At 40.9% G+C, this 17,498-nt stretch overlaps 1 protein-coding gene across 1 annotated transcript in view; it reads left to right on the top strand.

Annotated features, from left to right (window-relative positions):
• Nucleotides 1-17,498, top strand: part of CPNE8 (copine 8) — a 298,438-nt gene that overhangs the window by 263,709 nt on the left and 17,231 nt on the right. The window contains exons 14-16 of the mRNA XM_040412364.1: nucleotides 704-750; nucleotides 2,279-2,460; nucleotides 13,334-13,461. Of these exons, the coding sequence (XP_040268298.1) occupies nucleotides 704-750; nucleotides 2,279-2,460; nucleotides 13,334-13,461 (357 nt within the window). The remainder of the gene's footprint in view (nucleotides 1-703; nucleotides 751-2,278; nucleotides 2,461-13,333; nucleotides 13,462-17,498) is intronic.

Here is a 17,498-nt window from a genome sequence, read left to right as displayed (position 1 = left end):
TATGGGAACAAACAAACACAGTAGCGATCGCTCATCCTCATACAGAGAGGATGTATGCTGCATGTAATTGCAGCTCTCTGCTCAGTGATCAGGTAGTTATCAGAAACTAAGGATTAATTCCCAATAATTGAATTGTAGTGAAATTGAAGTGGGAAATCTGGAGCGATATGAATGTCCTGTAATGTACAGGTACCCTACTAATATACTTGAGAAAGCTCTGGAATGATACCTGGGAAAATCACACGGTATGCCCTTTAGTTTCCACTCATTTCCCCATCATCAGAGCACTAAAAATCAATGCAAAATCATAATATGTACAGGTGAAACTCGAAAAATTTGAATATTGTGCAAAAGTCCATTTATAAGTTGCATTACTGAAATAAATTAACTTTGCACGATATTCTAATTTTTTGAGTTTCATCTGTATCTTATAAATCTGAAACCTCATATGCAGATATAATTATACAGATAACTAAATAGGGCAAACACTTGTAGTGATATGTCTAGTATGCATATTCATCTTCTACAGTTCATGATTTTAGTTTACTTACCAAGCAGGAAATTATTTTTAGTTTATTTTTGAGGACTTCAGATTAGTACTGTCTTGTAAACTGTCCGTTATCACAGTATTTGTGAGATCTATATATATATATATATATATATATATATATATTTGTAATGAATATATTACTTTGTACTATAGGACGCAAATCAATTTCACCGTTGCCATAGACTTCACAGCATCAAACGGTAAGTCCACAAAGGTTATATCTATTTTTATGTTTGTCCAGAATGATAGAATACACAGAATCCATCCGGGATCAACACAAAGGTCTTTCTGCCGTATAGTTTAAGGTTAGAACACTGCAGTAACGAGTGAAAAGAAATGTAAGCTTATATCTACTTTATCAATAACAGACAGTAATTGTTTACTTGATTCTGATATCATCATATATCGATAAGATGCCATTAGGCTTTCTATGTTCCTGGTTATATGTCAAGATTACTAGTGAATACTTCATCTAAGGTGCCAATCAGTGTGCCCAGTCTCTGCTCCTCAGCTTGTATTGTCAGTCAATAATATCTTGCATTAGTATTTTCCATATACATACAGTAGTTAACATGTATATGAAACTTATTGGATCATCTCTGAAGCTCAGTAAGACAAAAATGATGGCACAAATGGCACATTTACCTATAATGTAATAATAACTATTAGCATATTAGCTTACTGTTCAGATAAAAAATATACATACACTAACAAACTATTGGCACTCATTATGGGTATATACACTACTGGAGCTGGCAATAATAAAAGTCTGAGTCACACTTTATAAATATACAACTTCATTAAATATCACCGTTCAACACAAGTGTGCAAATTTTAAAAACAACAAACAGTCCAAAAAATAACACATTTTTCACACACTTTAGAACAAGTCACTTGAAAAGGCTTCTATAAGGCTTCTTTCACACTCGTGCTAGGCTTGTCCGGCAGGGGAACAGCCTGCCAGATCCGTACTAACGTTTGCACATGTGTGCTGCGGAAGTTGATTCGCTATAATGGGGACGGGCCGGAGATACGGCCGCAGCAGGGCAAACATGCCAAGAGGCGGCCAGACAAAAACAGCAGCGTGCATGTTTTCCGTGCTGCGGACAGATCTCCGGCACGTTCCCTTTATAGTGAATGGGGCCTGCCGGACAAGCCTAACGCGAGTGTGATAGAAGCCTAACTGTTGAGAAAGTCACTTATTTTCACCTAAGATAAATGCACAGATCAGTCATGCACTGGCCGGGACCTGTAGTTCCCCAGACTTTGCCCTCCTCTTTCCAGCTCCTAGAGGTAGCAGCAATCAACTTTTCCCCATTAATAGGATCTTAGAGGATTCATGTTCAGATGTAAACAAGATGCTTGCGCAAAACACATTGATAAAAGCATAAAAAGAGCTGCACACCTGGTAAACCTGTCTGACTCTGGGTTTCGCCACACAGCTGGCTTCTTCTGGGGCATTGTACACTAGTGTTGAGCAGTGATATTTACGGTAACTAAGTTGTAGATTAAACATATACCTTATAGCAGGGATGCTCAACCTGTGGCCCTCCAGATGTTGCAAAACTACAAGTCCCAGCATGCCCTAATAGCTGTAGGGCCGCAGGTTGGGCAGGGCTGCCTTATAGTGTTGAATCAAAAACATTTGTTGTAACTATTTATTTACCGCAAATATGCTATTTTTAAAGAAAAAAACTTAGTTATTTCATGCACTTTATTTTGAAACAGGAAACCCTGCACAGCCCACCTCTCTGCATTACATGAATCCTTATCAGCTGAATGCATATGGCATGGCACTAAAAGCAGTTGGAGAAATTATTCAGGATTATGACAGTGATAAAATGTTTCCCGCATTAGGCTTTGGAGCAAAGTTGCCACCTGATGGAAGAGTATGTCATGAATTTGCTCTGGTAAGTTTTGTTTTTACTTCCTATTTTTCTGTGTCACAAAGGACAAATAAAATCAAGGCCACCTAATTCAAGATGCATTTTTCTAAAGACATTAAAATCACATCTTCCTAATGTTAGTCATTTCAGGAAAAATTTTGATCTATCCAGTTTGCCCACTGTATTGAAAGGGTGAGTCAATGTGCCTATTATTTTCTTCTTAAAAATTGAAACCTCTAACCTGTGATATCTGCTAAACCAGAGGCAGGCAAATTGGGAACCAGTGAAACATTTAACCTGTTCAAGGTGACATGTGATTCTGAAGAGATCTCGGGCACATTTTTTTTTTGCCAGATATAATTGAATGTTGTGTGCACCTCCTATTGGAATTGCTGATTGAGTATATTTCACAGAACAAACTAATGTAATTGTTCTTGCCTCCCAAATGCTTACACTAGGCAGCTTTATTAAAAAAAAAAAAATCGTAGCAGAGCTCCAAACAAAACAAGCTTCTACGAGATAAAACTAATCTCCCACCGCAATTTGTACATTTAGTAAACTTAAAAATTAATAAGAAACCTTGGAGCTAGAGAAACCATTCTAGATAGTAAACTGGATAATAAAATAAAACATAGGATAAAAACACTGTCCATAAAAACAATCAGTGATATGAATATGTATATCATAAGTCCAGCTCACCCAGAAAATAGAAGGGTCCCCTTGCAGCTTCTCGGCATCAAAATATATAACTTCTGTTTTCTCTACACCTTCTTTGTGGATGGAGCACAAGGCTCAATCGTCACCTGGGTGTCCGCCCAATTGACATGTCTTCACCAGTGCCTTTTTCCTAAAGGGTGAGGAATTTGGCAAAGAAGAAGGAGAAAAGCACAAAGAATGTATGGAATCCGCTAAAAACCGTAGTCGCCCCGCCCACATTACTATACTTGCAAGCTGACAGGCTTGACAAAGAGTATATATAATTCACACAAAAACGGTGGTACCCAACTGGTTTTGCCGTCCTCAGATTCATCAGTTTACTAGATAGCTTTAGCTGGCACATTTGTATGTCAACTCTTCTAACATAAACTTGTGTGGGCACTGTTATTATCAATATTTTTTTTGGTTTGTTTGGGGACTTCTATGTTGATACTAGCACTACTTCTTGGCCTACAATTTTTCACAGTAGGCACAGTAGTGGAGAATAAGTTCAAGTTGATACTACTGTGTAGTAGGGTTGGGCGATATCAAAAGTATTCAGACTATAACGATATTAAGAAATTTATCACGATAACGATATATATCGCAATAAATACACAAGGAGACATTATACTGTATGGGGTCAGCCATTAGGAGACACTATACTGAATGGGGGGCCACAAGGAGACGTTATACTGTATGGGGTCAGCCATAAGGAGACGTTATACTGTATGGGGGCCACAAGGAGACGTTATACTGTATTGGGGCCACAAGGAGACGTTATACTGTATGGGGGCAGCCACAAGGAGACGTTATACTGTATGGGGGCAGCCACAAGGAGACGTTATACTATGTTATGTAGAGAAAGAAGGCTCCAGCACTCGTAGTAAAAGTTTTCCGGTCCCGGTCTTTATTTCACCAAACTTGCCATGTACAAACACAGTGGCACTCCTTCCCACTCCCCCCCAGATTTACGCATTTCGAACACTTCTGTTCTTACTCATGAGATTATGAGTAAGAACAGAAGTGTTCGAAACGCATAAATCTGCGGGGGAGTGGGAAGGAGTGCCACTGTGTTTGTACATGACAAGTTTGGTGAAATAAAGACCGGGACCGGAAAACTTTTACTACGAGTGCTGGAGCCTTCTTTCTCTACATAACATATGATGTCTGGACTGGCTTGGGTCTGTTCCGTTCTCCAATTTCTATTTTGAGATGTTATACTGTATGGGGCAGCCACAAGGAGACGTTATACTGTATGGGGGCAGCCACAAGGAGACGTTATACTGTATGGGGGCAGCCACAAGGAGACGTTATACTGTATGGGGGCAGCCACAAGGAGACGTTGTACTGTATGGGGGTCACAAGGAGACGTTATACTGTATGGGGGCCACAAGGAGATGTTATACTGTATGGGGGCCACAAGGAGACGTTATACTGTATGGGGGCCACAAGGAGACGTTACATTGTATGAGGGCCACAAGGAGACGTTACACTGTATGAGGGCCACAAGGAGATATTATACTGTATGGGGGACCACAAGGAGACGTTATACTGTATGGGGGGCCACAAGGAGACGTTATACTGTATGGGGGCCACAAGGAGACGTTACATTGTATGGGGGCCACAAGGAGACGTTACACTGTAGGGGGCGGGGGCCACAAGGAGATGTTATAATAAAGTCTTGTGGCCAAAGGCCACCATACATACAATAATACTTTACGATATACTTTTCCCGCGGCTGCCTCGCTTGTGTGCTCTGATTCTGACATCAGATGTCGGTGGGCGGAGATTTGAATATGGGAGCAAGGAGGAGGGAGAGCCGGGGGCGGCCCGCTGCGGGAAGTAATACGTTTCTAATTTGGTCATCAGAGCACATGAGCGAGGCAACCGCAGGAAAAGTCTCTCCAGAGACACCCTACTCACACAGAGTTCGCCACATAAAACCGGCACGGGTGGGTGACGGACGGTGATGTCAGATGGTGGGTGGAGTCTGGAGACTTGAATAAGGGAGGCGGAGCAAGAAGGAGCCAGGAGCGAGTGGAAGTAATGTGTTTGTACTCACTACTCAGCGCTATGCAAGGTGCAGGGGCGGGCGGGCGCAGATTTAGAAGCGGTCAGCGCTCATGACCGCTTCGGTGACGTCACAAAATACAGCGGTAATTAGGAAACAGCGATATCGCCGTTTTTTAATACCGTTTTATATCGTGAACACCAGTATATCGCCCAACCCTACTGTGTAGTAAACATTGCTATATTTTACAGTTCTGGGGTGTCATTTGTGTTAGTAGCTCTGGAAGCTTAGACTAAAGGCCGCCATACTCATTAGTGTATTGTTGGCCGAGTGCACGGAGAATGGCAAGCTCAGTCGACAGTCTAATATGTGTGGATAGCTCCCGACTCTCCCTGACAAATTATGTAAGGGGAGAAAAGAATCAGGCAAAGTGAATATTTTTGCCCAATCCTTTTGTTCTCCCAGTACACAGGCCACAGCTAGAGGTGTCTGACTGCGGCTTTCTCCACTCCCACCATTGAATACAGATATATGTTTGGCCAAACTGAATGTTAGGCTCCATTCACACGTCCGCAATTGTGGACCCATTCATTCCTATGGGGCAGCACGATGTGCTGCCCGGACACGGAATTCCGGATCCGCACTTTTGGGTCCGCACTTCCGTTCCGCAGAAAAATAGAACATGTCCTATTCTTGTCCGCAATTGCGGACAAGAACAGGCATATTCTATCAGTGCCGGCAATGTGCGGAACGCACATTGCCGCTTTCTATGTTTTGCGGATCCGCAAAACACGTTGCGGACGTGTGAATGGAGCCTAAATGTGTATGGGGGAGTCAGGAGTGATAGCTGTCGGCCTAATGATCATTTAGTTGAAAGCTATTGAATGTGTATAGCAGCCTTTAGAACAATGGAGTGTCTATTTGCTTTTTGATTTTTGGAAAGAAAAGTTTAGGGGAGGAGTTAGGGTGATCAAGTATTTTTTAGCAATTTTTCGGTAATATGTGGCTTCTGGATCGCTAACAATCCATTAGAACACAGTTAGCACTGTAAAGTACATTTTCTTTATCACATTATTAACAACCTACAGTGGATATAAAAAGTCTACACACCCCTGTTAAAATGTCAGGTTTCTGTGATGTAAAAAAAAATGAGACAAAGATAAATCATTTCAGAACTTTTTCCACCTTTAATGTGACCTATAAGGCTACTTTCACACTAGCGTTCAGAGCGGATCCGTCTGCTGTCTGCACAGACGGATCCGCTCCTATAATGCAGACGTTTGTATCCGTTCAGAACGTATCCATCTGCATTTTAGCTTAGAAAAAATTCTAAGTGTGAAAGTAGTTCAGACGGATCCGTCCAGACTTTACATTGAAAGTCAATGGGGGACGGATCCGTTTGAAGATTGAGCCATATTGTGTCATCTTCAAACGGATCCGTCCCCATTGACTTACAATGTAAGTCTGGACGGATCCGTTTGCCTCCGCACGGCCAGGCGGACACCCGAACGCTGCAAGCAGCGTTCGGGTGTCCGCTTGCTGAGCGGAGGCTGAACGCTGCCAGACTGATGCATTCTGAGCGGATCCGCGTCCACTCAGAATGCATTAGGGCAGTACGGATGCGTTCAGGGCCGCTTGTGAGCCCCTTCAAACGGAGCTCACAAGCGGACACCCGAACGCTAGTGTGAAAGTAGCCTAAACTGTACAACTCATTTGAAAAAAAATATTAAATCTGTTAGGTAGAGGGAAGAAAAAATATAAAAATAAAATAATATGGTTGCATAAGTGTGCACACCCTTAAACTAATACTTTGTATCAGCATGGCACATTTTGACTTGGCAAGATTTGCCCACTCTTCTTTGCAAAAACGCTCCAAATCTGTCAGATTGTGAGGGCATCTCCTGTGCACAGCCCTCTTCAGATCACCCCACAGATTTTCAATCGGATTCAGGTCTGGGCTCTGGCTGGGCCATTCCAAAACTTTAATCTTCTTCCGGTGAAGCCATTCCTTCGTTGATTTGGATGTATGCTTTGGGTCGTTGTCATGCTGAAAGATGAAGTTCCTCTTCATGTTCAGCTTTCTAGCAGAAGCCTGAAGGTTTTGTGCCAAAATTGACTGGTATTTGGAACTGTTCATAATTCCCTCTAGCTTAACAAGGCTCCAGTTCCAGCTGAAGAAAAACAGCCCCAAAGCATGATGCTGCCACCTCCATGCTTCACTGTGGGTATGGTGTTCTTTTGGTGATGTGCAGTGTTGTTTTTGCGCCAAACATATCTTTTGGAATTATGGCCAAAAAGTTCAACCTTGGTTTCATCAGACCATAACACCTTTTCCCACATGCTTTTGGGAGACTTTAGATGTGTTTTTGCAAAATGTAGCCTGGCTTGGATGTTTTTCTTCGTAAGAAAAGGCTTTCGGCTTGCCACTCTACCCCACAGACATATGAAGAATACGGGAGATTGTTGTCACATGTACCACACAGCCAGTACTTGCCAGATATTCCTGCAGCTTCTTTAATGTTTCTGTAGGCCTCTTGGTAGCCTCCCAGACCAGTTTTCTTCTCGTCTTTTCAATTTTGGAGGGATGTACTGTTCTTGGTAATGTCACTGTTGAGCCATATTTTCTCCACTTGATGATGACTGTCTTCACTGTGTTCCATGGTATATCTAATGCCTTGGAAAATCTTTTGTACCCTTCTCCTGACTGATACCTTTTAACAATGAGATACCTCTGATGCTTTAGAAGCTCTCTGTGGATGCGAAAACTTTAGGAAAGACCAACTAGAGCAGCTGAACTTTATTTGGGGTTAATCAGAGGCACTTTAAATGATAGCAGGTGTATGCTGACTCCTATTCAACATGATTTTGGATGTGATTGCTTAATTCTGAACACACTACATCCCCAGTTATAAGAGGGTGTGCACACTTATGCAACCACATATTATTATTATTTTTCTTCCCTCCACCTAAAAGATTTCAGTTTGTTTTTCAAATGAGTGGTACAGTTTATAGGTCACATTAAAGGTGGAAAAAGTTCTGAAATGATTTATGTTTGTCTCATTTTTTTACAGCACAGAAACCTGACATTTTAACAGGGGTGTGTAAACTTTTTATATCCACTGTATATATGAATATTCTATGTAATTTTTCTTTACTAAAAAATAGGTGGCTGGTTTCATGGATAATATTTTTTTTAAACCACCCCATGTATTTTACTTCCTTGTCTGGCTCTTAACTAGGGATCGACCGATATTGATTTTTTCAGGCCGATAGCTGATAATTTATACCGATATTCTGTGAATTTTCATTTAAAAAAAAAATAAAAATTCCTACACAAATCTACTGAAAATGAATGTTTATTGTTAACGTGTAGGTTTTTTTTTTTGTAAATCTTTATTTTTCATTTACAATTAATATATTGTGGGTTTTTTTTGTTTTGTTTTTCATTTTTTTTCATTTTTACTAACTATTAGCCCCCTTAGGTACTAGAACCCTTGTCCTATTCACCCTGATAGATCTCTATCAGGGTGAATAGGACCTCACACTGTCCCTGCTGCTTTGTGCTCTGTGCACACAGCATCAGGGATGTTACCATGGCAGCCAGAGCTTCAATAGCGTCCTGGCTGCCATGGTAACAGATCAGAGCCCCAGGATTACACTGCTGGGGCTCCGATCAGAACTGCCAGTGAGGAGGAGGGGAGAGGTGACCATGTGGCCACTGCCACCAATGATTAATACTGGGGGGCTTGGGTGGGGGGGCGCACTGCGTCACCAATGATTAATACTGGGGTTTGGAGGGTGGGGGGCGCACTGCACCACCAATGATTAATACTGGGGTTTTGGGGGCGCACTGCGCCACCAATGAAGATAACTCATTAATTCATATACAGGAGGCAGGAGCTGGCTGCAGAATCACATAGCCGGCTCCCGACCTCTATGAGCGGTAGCTGCGATCCGCGGCAGTTAACACCTCAGGTGCGGCACCTGAGGGGTTAACTACCGCAGATCGCAGCTACCGCTCATAGAGGTCGGGAGCCGGCTATGTGATTCTGCAGCCAGCTCCCGCCTCCTGTTGAATTTGAATGAATGAGAGAGTTATCTTCATTGGTGGCGCAGTACCACAGCCCCTCCCCTTCTCTTGTCCTCCCTCCTCTCATTGGTGGCAGCGTCAGAAGCAGCACAGGGGGAGGGAGACGCTGCTTCCTTCTCCCCTGTGCTGCTGAGGGAACACGAAGATCGCTGTCAGCAGCGCGATCCTTGTTCCCAATACGTTATCGGTATATCGGCAAAATAGATGCCGATACCGATAACGTTCAAAATCCTTAATATTGGCTGATAATATCGGTAAAACAGATAATCGGTCGATCCCTACTCTTAACTTCTTCTTTCTCTCTTTGAACTTTTAGCACGGCAAATAGTCAAACCTAACCCTCTATAATGACTCAATTAGAACATCACACATTACACTAAACAATGCAATGCTCTTATGTGGGCATCTTTATCTAGTCCTAGCAAGAGAACAATAAAGCTGTCATACTGTTATCCCAACTTTACACCTACAATTATGATGAGGATTACCCTGCAGTCAACATCTTTCCGTTACAGCAGCAGTAAATTGACAACGGACTAACTTTCTTTATAGGAAATCTTATCATTTTTGTTTACTGCTACAGAAGAACAGTATTTTGTATAAAATTTTTAACCCCTTCCCGCAAAATCACGTACATGTACGTGGGGTAATGTGGTGCCTTACCGCATTCGTACGTGATGGGTTGGGGCGGGTGCAGGAGCTGTACTGAATTGAAACAGGGATCAAACCCTGAAAACGTGAAGTCCCACAGTGGGACAAATATAAAAAGTTTAAAAAAAAGTGTTGTTTTTTTAATAAAAAAATGTAAGTTTCAAGTAAAAAAATAAATAAATGCTCTTTTCCCAAAATAAAGTTAAAAAAAATTGTAGGGAAAATAAGACAGACATATAGTAGACATATAAGTAGACATATTAGGTATCGCTCGGCTCTATAAAAATATCTCATGACCTAACCCCTCAGATGAACACCGTCCAAAAAAATAAAAATAAAAAAAAAGGCGCTAAAAAATTTTTTTTTTTGTCACCTTACATCAGGCATCCTCAAACTGCGGCCCTCCAGCTGTTGTAAAACTACAACTCCCACAATGCCCTGCTGGAAACTGATACCTGTAGGCTGTTCGGGCATGCTGGGAGTTGTACTTTTGCAACAGCTGGAGGGCCGCAGTTTGAGGATGCCTGCCTTACATCACTAAAAGTGCAACACAAAGCGATCAAAAAGGTGTATGCCCCCCAGAATAGTACCAATCTAACGTCACCTCATCCCGTAAAAAAATTAGCACTTACCTAAAACAATCGCCCAAAAAATAAAAAAAAACTATGACTCTCAGACTATGGAGACACTAAAACATGATTTTTTTTTGTTTCAAAAATGCTTTTATTGTGTTAAATGTAAAAAAAAAAAAGTATACATATTAGGTATCGCCGCGTCCGTAACAACCTGCTCTATAAAAATACCACATGACCTAACCCCTCAAGTGAAAACTGTAAAAAAATTAAAATAAAACGGTGTAAATAAAGCCATTTTTGGTCACCTTACATCACAAAAAGTGTAATACCAAGCGATCAAAAAGTCATACTCACCCCAAAATCATACCAATCAGTCATCTCATGCCGCAAAAAATGAGACCCTACCTAGGACAATCGGCCAAAAAAAAACAAAAAACTATGGCTCTCAGAATATGGAGACACTAAAACATGATTTTTTTTCAAAAATGCTGTTATTGTGTAAAACTAAAACTAAATAAATAAAAGTATACATATTAGGTATTGCCACGTCCGGAAGAACCTGCTCTATAAAAATGTCACATGAACTAAACCCCTCAGATGAACACGGTAAAAAAATAAAAATAAAAAAGGTGTAAAAAAAAAAGCCATTTTTTTGTCACCTTACATCACAAAAAGTGTAATATCAAGCGATCAAAAAAGTCCAATCAAATAGTACCAATCAAACCGTCATCTCATACCAAAAAAAATGAGCCCCTTTATAAGACAGTTGCCCAAAAAAATAAAAACTATGGCTTTCAGAATATGGAGACACTTAAAAATTCATTTTTTCAAAAAATGCTTTATTATGTAAAACTGAAACAAACAACCCAAAAAAGTAGTCATATTTGGTATTGTCGCGTCCGTAACAACCTGCTCTATAAAAATACCACATGATCTAACCTGTCAGATGAACATTGTAAATAACAAAAAATTAAAACGGTGCCAAAACAGCTATTTTTTGTTACCTTGCCTCACAAAAAGTGTAATATAGAGCACCCAAAAATCATATGTACCCTAAAATAGTACCAACAAAACTGCCACCTTTATCCTGTAGTTTCCAAAATGGGGTAATTTTTTGGGAGTTTCTACTCTAGGGGTGCATCAGGGGGTCTTCAAATGTGACATGGCAACTTAAAATTTTCCCAGTGAAATCTGCTTTCCAAAAACCATATGGCGTTCCTTTCCTTCTGTAAACTACAGAATCAGGGTAATAAATAGTTTCGTTTGGCTGTTAACCCTTGCTTTGTTTGCTGAAAAAAATGGATTAAAATGGAAAATCTGCCAAAAAAGTGAAATTCAGAAATTTCATCTACATTTTCCTTTAATTCTTGTGGAACACCTAAAGGGTTAACAAAGTTTGTAAAAATCAGTTTTGAATACCTTGAGGGGTGTAGTTTCTAAAATGGGGTGATTTATGGGTGGTTTCTAAGGGTACTTTCACACAAGCGTTTTTCTTTTCCGGCATAGAGTTCTGTCCTAGGGGCTCTATACCGGAAAATAACTGATCAGTTTTATCCCCATGCATTCTGAATGGGGAGCAATCCGTTCAGGATGCATCAGGAGGTCTTCAGTTCAGTCTTTTTGACTGATCAGGACAGAGATTAAACCGCAGCATGCTACGGTTTTATCGCCTGCCAAAAAAACTGAACACTTGCCTGAATGCCAGATCCGGCATTTTTTTTACATAGGAATGTATTAGTGCCGGATCCGGCATTCAAAATACCGGAATGCCGGATCCGTCCTTCCGGTCTGCGCTTAAAAAAAGTAAATGCCGGATCCGTTTTTTCCAGATGACACCAGAAAGACGGATCCGGCATTTCAATGCATTTGTAAGATCAGTCTTACAAATGCCATCAGTTGGCATACGTTTTGACAGATCCGACAGGCAGTTCCGGCGAAGGAACTGCTTGCCGGATCACTCTGCCGCAATTGTGAAAGTACCCTAATATGTAAGCCCCAGAAAGTGACTTCATAACTGAACTGGTCCTGAAAAAATTTGGGTTTTGGAAATTTTAAGATTTGCTTCTAAGCCTTCTAACGTCCCAATAAAATAAAATTTCATTTTCAAAATGATCCAAACATGTAGTAGACATATGGGAAATGTAAAGTAGTAACTATTTTTGGAGTTTTTACGATCTATTATAAAAGTAGAGAAATTGAAATTTGGAAATTTTTCCACATTTTTGGTAAATTTTGTATTTTTTTATAAATAAAAATTAAATATTTTGACTCAATTTTGCCGCTGTCATAAAGTACAATATGTGACAAGAAAACAATCTCAGAATGGCATAGATAAGAAAAAGTGTTTTAAAGTTATTACCACATAAAGTGACACATGTCATATTTGCTATCCTGAAGATAAAACATGGCTGTGTCCTGAAGGGGTTAATGGCTGGAGTACCAGTGATGGAATTCTTGCTACAACCTTTACAACATGCAGCAACATAAATAATACTATGTAGAATATGCCTTTGTGTTAGTATCATGGTGTTATCTTAAATTTCATCTTATTGTTGAGTTGTCCGAATTCAGATTTTTTGAGGGCAACCTGCAGTGAGGTGGTTAAAGTAATAATAATAATAATAATAATAAAAACTTTAACTTTTCATCCTGAGACCAATTCAGCGCTGGCACTTCTCCATCTTCTCTCCTAGGCTGCAGTGGTGACATAGCTGCATATACCGCATGTATCCACAAGGTCCATCATTACAACCCAGTTTAAAAATTAAAATCTTATGTTGATGTAATCATGTCTTTAAAATGTAGAAACATGGCTCACTATGAATCTTTTATGGTTAGACTGTATATATACATCATTTTTTTGTACCGCAGAATGGCAATCCACAAAACCCATACTGTCATGGAATTGAAGGTGTGATGGAAGCATATTACAGAAGCTTGAAAAGTGTACAGCTATATGGACCTACAAATTTCGCTCCTGTAATTAATCATGTAGCAAGGTAACACAGTTTTACTTTCTAGATCCCTTCTAGTCAGTCAAGATTGCTTATCTTTGTTATTGGCTAAAAGGTAAATGTGTTGCATTGACTGCACCAGGCATCCGATTTGTCATCTCGTCTGGCCTTATAATCCTGCTGCCTGCTCCGTTCAGTTCATCCTTGGTGCATGAGCAGTACATTTTATTGTCCTGGTGGATCCAGTGCCCCCACAAAGTAGTTATGCTCCCTTAGTGCCCCTAACAGTAGGTATGTCCCCTCACAGTCGTTACTGTATGCTCTCCTTAGTGCCCCTTACAGTAGTTATCCCCCTTAGTGCACCCTTACAGTAGGTATGCCCATCTGGGCCCCTCACAGTAGGTATTCCCCCTTAGTGCCCCCTCAGTGCCCCCTCATAGTAGTTATGCCCCCTTAGTGCCCCCTCACAGTAGGTATACCCCCCTCACATTAATTATGCCACTTTAGTAGTTATGTCCCCTTACTGCACCCATCGCATTAATTAATTCCCCCTCACAATATTGTTGCCCCTTTAGTATCCCCCTTAAAATAGTTTTCCAGCATAATGCCCCTTACAATATTACTGCCCCTTCAGTGCACCAATAGTAATGTTTATGTAGTTTTAATAAATTAAAAAGCACTACTCACCTGGCCCCATTTCCCCGATGAATGGAGCACATTCTTCCTAGCCTGTGCATTGTACCTGCTGCTGGGTAGCGCACAGACTGAGGAATGGTGAAGCAGGTAGCTGAGAGCTGCCTGCTTCACCACTGTATTCAACTGTATCTGTGTCCTCAGAAAGCAGATACAAATGAAAGCAGGACATGCTGCATCTTCCCAACCATTCCACCGGGTCCATTATGGTTGGGAGGCATGAGTCATGTGACCTGATGCTGTTGGCCCAGTGCAGTTGCACATCTCGCCCTATTACTAAAGCGGCCCTGCCTGGCGCCACTACAAAGAAGACTACTGCACATGTGCTGAGGATGAACTGAGAGGTGCAGGACCTGAATTACAGGGCCAGATGAGCTGATTAACTGGATGCCTGGCCCATTCAATGAAGGTACAATGCGTGGTTAGGCATATTGTTTAAAACACTGATTTTCCTAAATACTGCAATTCATTAAGGGAAAAAGGTATGGTTTGAATGAGCTGGGTTAGCCCTACCAGGTGCCTGGTTTCATAGGGTTGCTGACAAGTGCCCTTCAATGTGTGTCAATGAGCTGGTAAACTCCCTTGTTAATTGTTTATTATAATGTGTTCTCAAATGCCTAGTCACCCTATATTCATGCCTTTTTAGCCTTATAACATAACTCTTTAGCACTCCACATTCAGCTCACTGATTTGATCCATGTACTGCCTGCATATAAAGCATATAATTCTGAAGTAATATTACTATGGAATATCTTCAGTATGGACATCCCATCTCCGTACATGAGCAGATGTCTGTTTTTGTTGAATGTATTTTACTGCTACAAAAGGCTTAAAATTGCCGGTAAGGTACAGTACCTAGATCTGGGAGTCCCAAATTTGGTTTTGTTTTTCTCTTTTTCGGGGGTACGGGAAATGTTATCTCTTGTTTGAACCCATAAAGGGATGTCATGCTGAGATGTATTTTGTGCATTCAGGAGCAAACCTAGTAACACCTAGCTGTCCAGAGTACAGTGTATTGTTGGTAGTTGGCCATGACTTGTAGAGCAGGAATGCTACATGTAACTGAGCAATAACATGTTCAAAAGAAGCCACTTAAGAGAGATAATGACATTCATAATGGGTTAGCGAGAACAATGATGTGGTGTAAAGCAAAAAAGAATGGGCTGCAAGGCTTAGGAACTAAAGGAGGAGCATCCTGTATGTGCATGAGCGATTTGGGCTATATAGGTTATCCAGGCAAGTAGATATAAGAAACTTACAACTAGGTTTGCTGAAGCCAGCGCCATCTTCCTGGACTTTACTTATCTCACCTAGGTGAAATATACTCCCCTTCCATGGCTTCACCGTACACATCACTATTCACATTGCCACATTATATATAACATTTTTACCTCTGTCCTTCTTGTTCTAGTTTCACACTAGCGGCAGGGGACTCCGGCAGGCTGTTCCGGCGGGTGAACAGCCGCAGTACTTTTAGTCCGACTGCCTCTTGGCGTGCGCTGCCGCCGGAACCCCGCCCCCATTATAGTCAATAGGGACGGAGCAGCAGTCTGGGGGCACACTTGAACTAGCGGCAGGACGGATCCGACAGGCTGTTCACCCGCCAGAGCAGCCTGCCGGAGTCCCCTGCCGCTAATGTGAAAGTACCCTTAGACTTCAGTCTCAGAAACTGAACTAGTATTCAAAGTACGTCTTTACCAGTAATTTCTTCAACTTATTTTAGGACATTTCAGAAGAGCCTTTCATTATAGTCTGATGAATGGTTGACTTGTTTCTGTATTTACTATAACGTGGAGGCTCCAGCTATAGACCATGTTTGAAAAATTTTAATTTTAGCACTACATGTATATAACCACACAGTCATCACATAAAATTACAGCTTTCCATATGATTTTCCTATAAGAATGTCAGAAATTGTGACATAAGCACACACAGTAGAAAATTAATCTTGCTGCTCTCACAGCCTAGCACTACATGCAATATATGTAGTTTATATTATTTTAGTAGACATTTCATGCCAAATGTTCAATATAAGACTACTTTCACACTCACGTTTTGGGCGGATCCGTCATTGATCTGCAAAAATGGATCCGTTACAATAATTCAACTGCATGCATCCATCATTAACGGATCCATTTGTATTGTCTGTAACATAGCCAAGACGGATCCGTCATGAACGCCATTGAAAGTTTGGCTCAGTTTTGTCAAGCGGACAGCAAAACGCTGCAGGCAGCGTTTTGGTGTCGGCCTCCAGAGCAGAATGGTGACTGAACGGAGGCAAACTGATGCATTCTGAGCGGATCCTTTTGCATTCAGAATGCATTAGGGCAAAACCGATCCGTTTTGGACCGCCTGTGAGAGCCCTGAACGGATCTCACAAACGGAGAGCCAAAACGCTAGTGTGAAAGTAGCCTAAGAGTGTAAAACCAATAAAGCGGAATGAATCTTTTAACTAGGAACATCTATAATATGTATCCATTTTGTGCTTTGCAACACTGTTTAAAGGGAGCTCATCAGCTCTTTTCTCTGAGGGCAGCATACAGTTGTTTCAGACAGACTGATTTCAGCAGTCTGTCACGTAAGAGTTATTGTGCATTAGTTATTGAGAATTTATATCTTAATCTATGCAGTGTGTGGCCAGTAATGTGGCGGGGGAGTTGGGTGTATTCAGAATATGCAATCCTTCTGCCCTTTTTTTATTTTTAAAGAATTTTGGTGGTTATTTTTTACTTTTCAATGTCAATATCTGTATTAAATCAAAACCCATAAAATCCTGCAGTTTTCAAATTTTCCACTAAGCCTAATAATAGGCGACACTTCTTTTTCTGTATAGATCACTTTGCTGCAGTTATCTGCTTACCTGTTATTCTAATTCTGCCTGTAATGATATTACCTCTGTGTATAGATAAGCCATTCACAATAGGTGATTGTATTTTTTTGTAACTACAAATCTGCAATGTGTTTAATAACACTGGTATAAAAATGACTTTATTGCAGTATTGCTTTGCTGTAACTACCCATTGTCTTGCAACAATATGCAACATGTTCAGTAACACAGGTATAATGCACTGATATGCCCATTTACAAACGGAAATTTTAAACAGTTTTTTAGAAGGAAAAAAAAGTGCCATTGCTCAGTGTTTGGAGCACAATGTATGCTATTGTGGTGCTGGTAATAAGCCTATGAACTGTAAAAACTTGTTTAAAAAAAAGCAAAACAAAAAATGGCCTGTTAAGTGTCCATTCACACGTCGCAGAATGTATCGGCATCCGTAACTGTGGACCCATTGATTCCCTATGGGGCAGGAATAGATGCGGACAGCACCAGTCCGCAGCTCCGGAATAAAATAGAACATGTCCTATTCTAGTCCGCAATTGTGGACAAGAAT

Source organism: Bufo bufo, chromosome 1 (assembly GCF_905171765.1).
Source record: "Bufo bufo chromosome 1, aBufBuf1.1, whole genome shotgun sequence".
Classification (NCBI taxonomy): Eukaryota; Metazoa; Chordata; class Amphibia; order Anura; family Bufonidae; genus Bufo; species Bufo bufo.
Note: the sequence above shows the minus strand (reverse complement) of the source record. Positions and strands in the feature narration are given on the sequence as shown.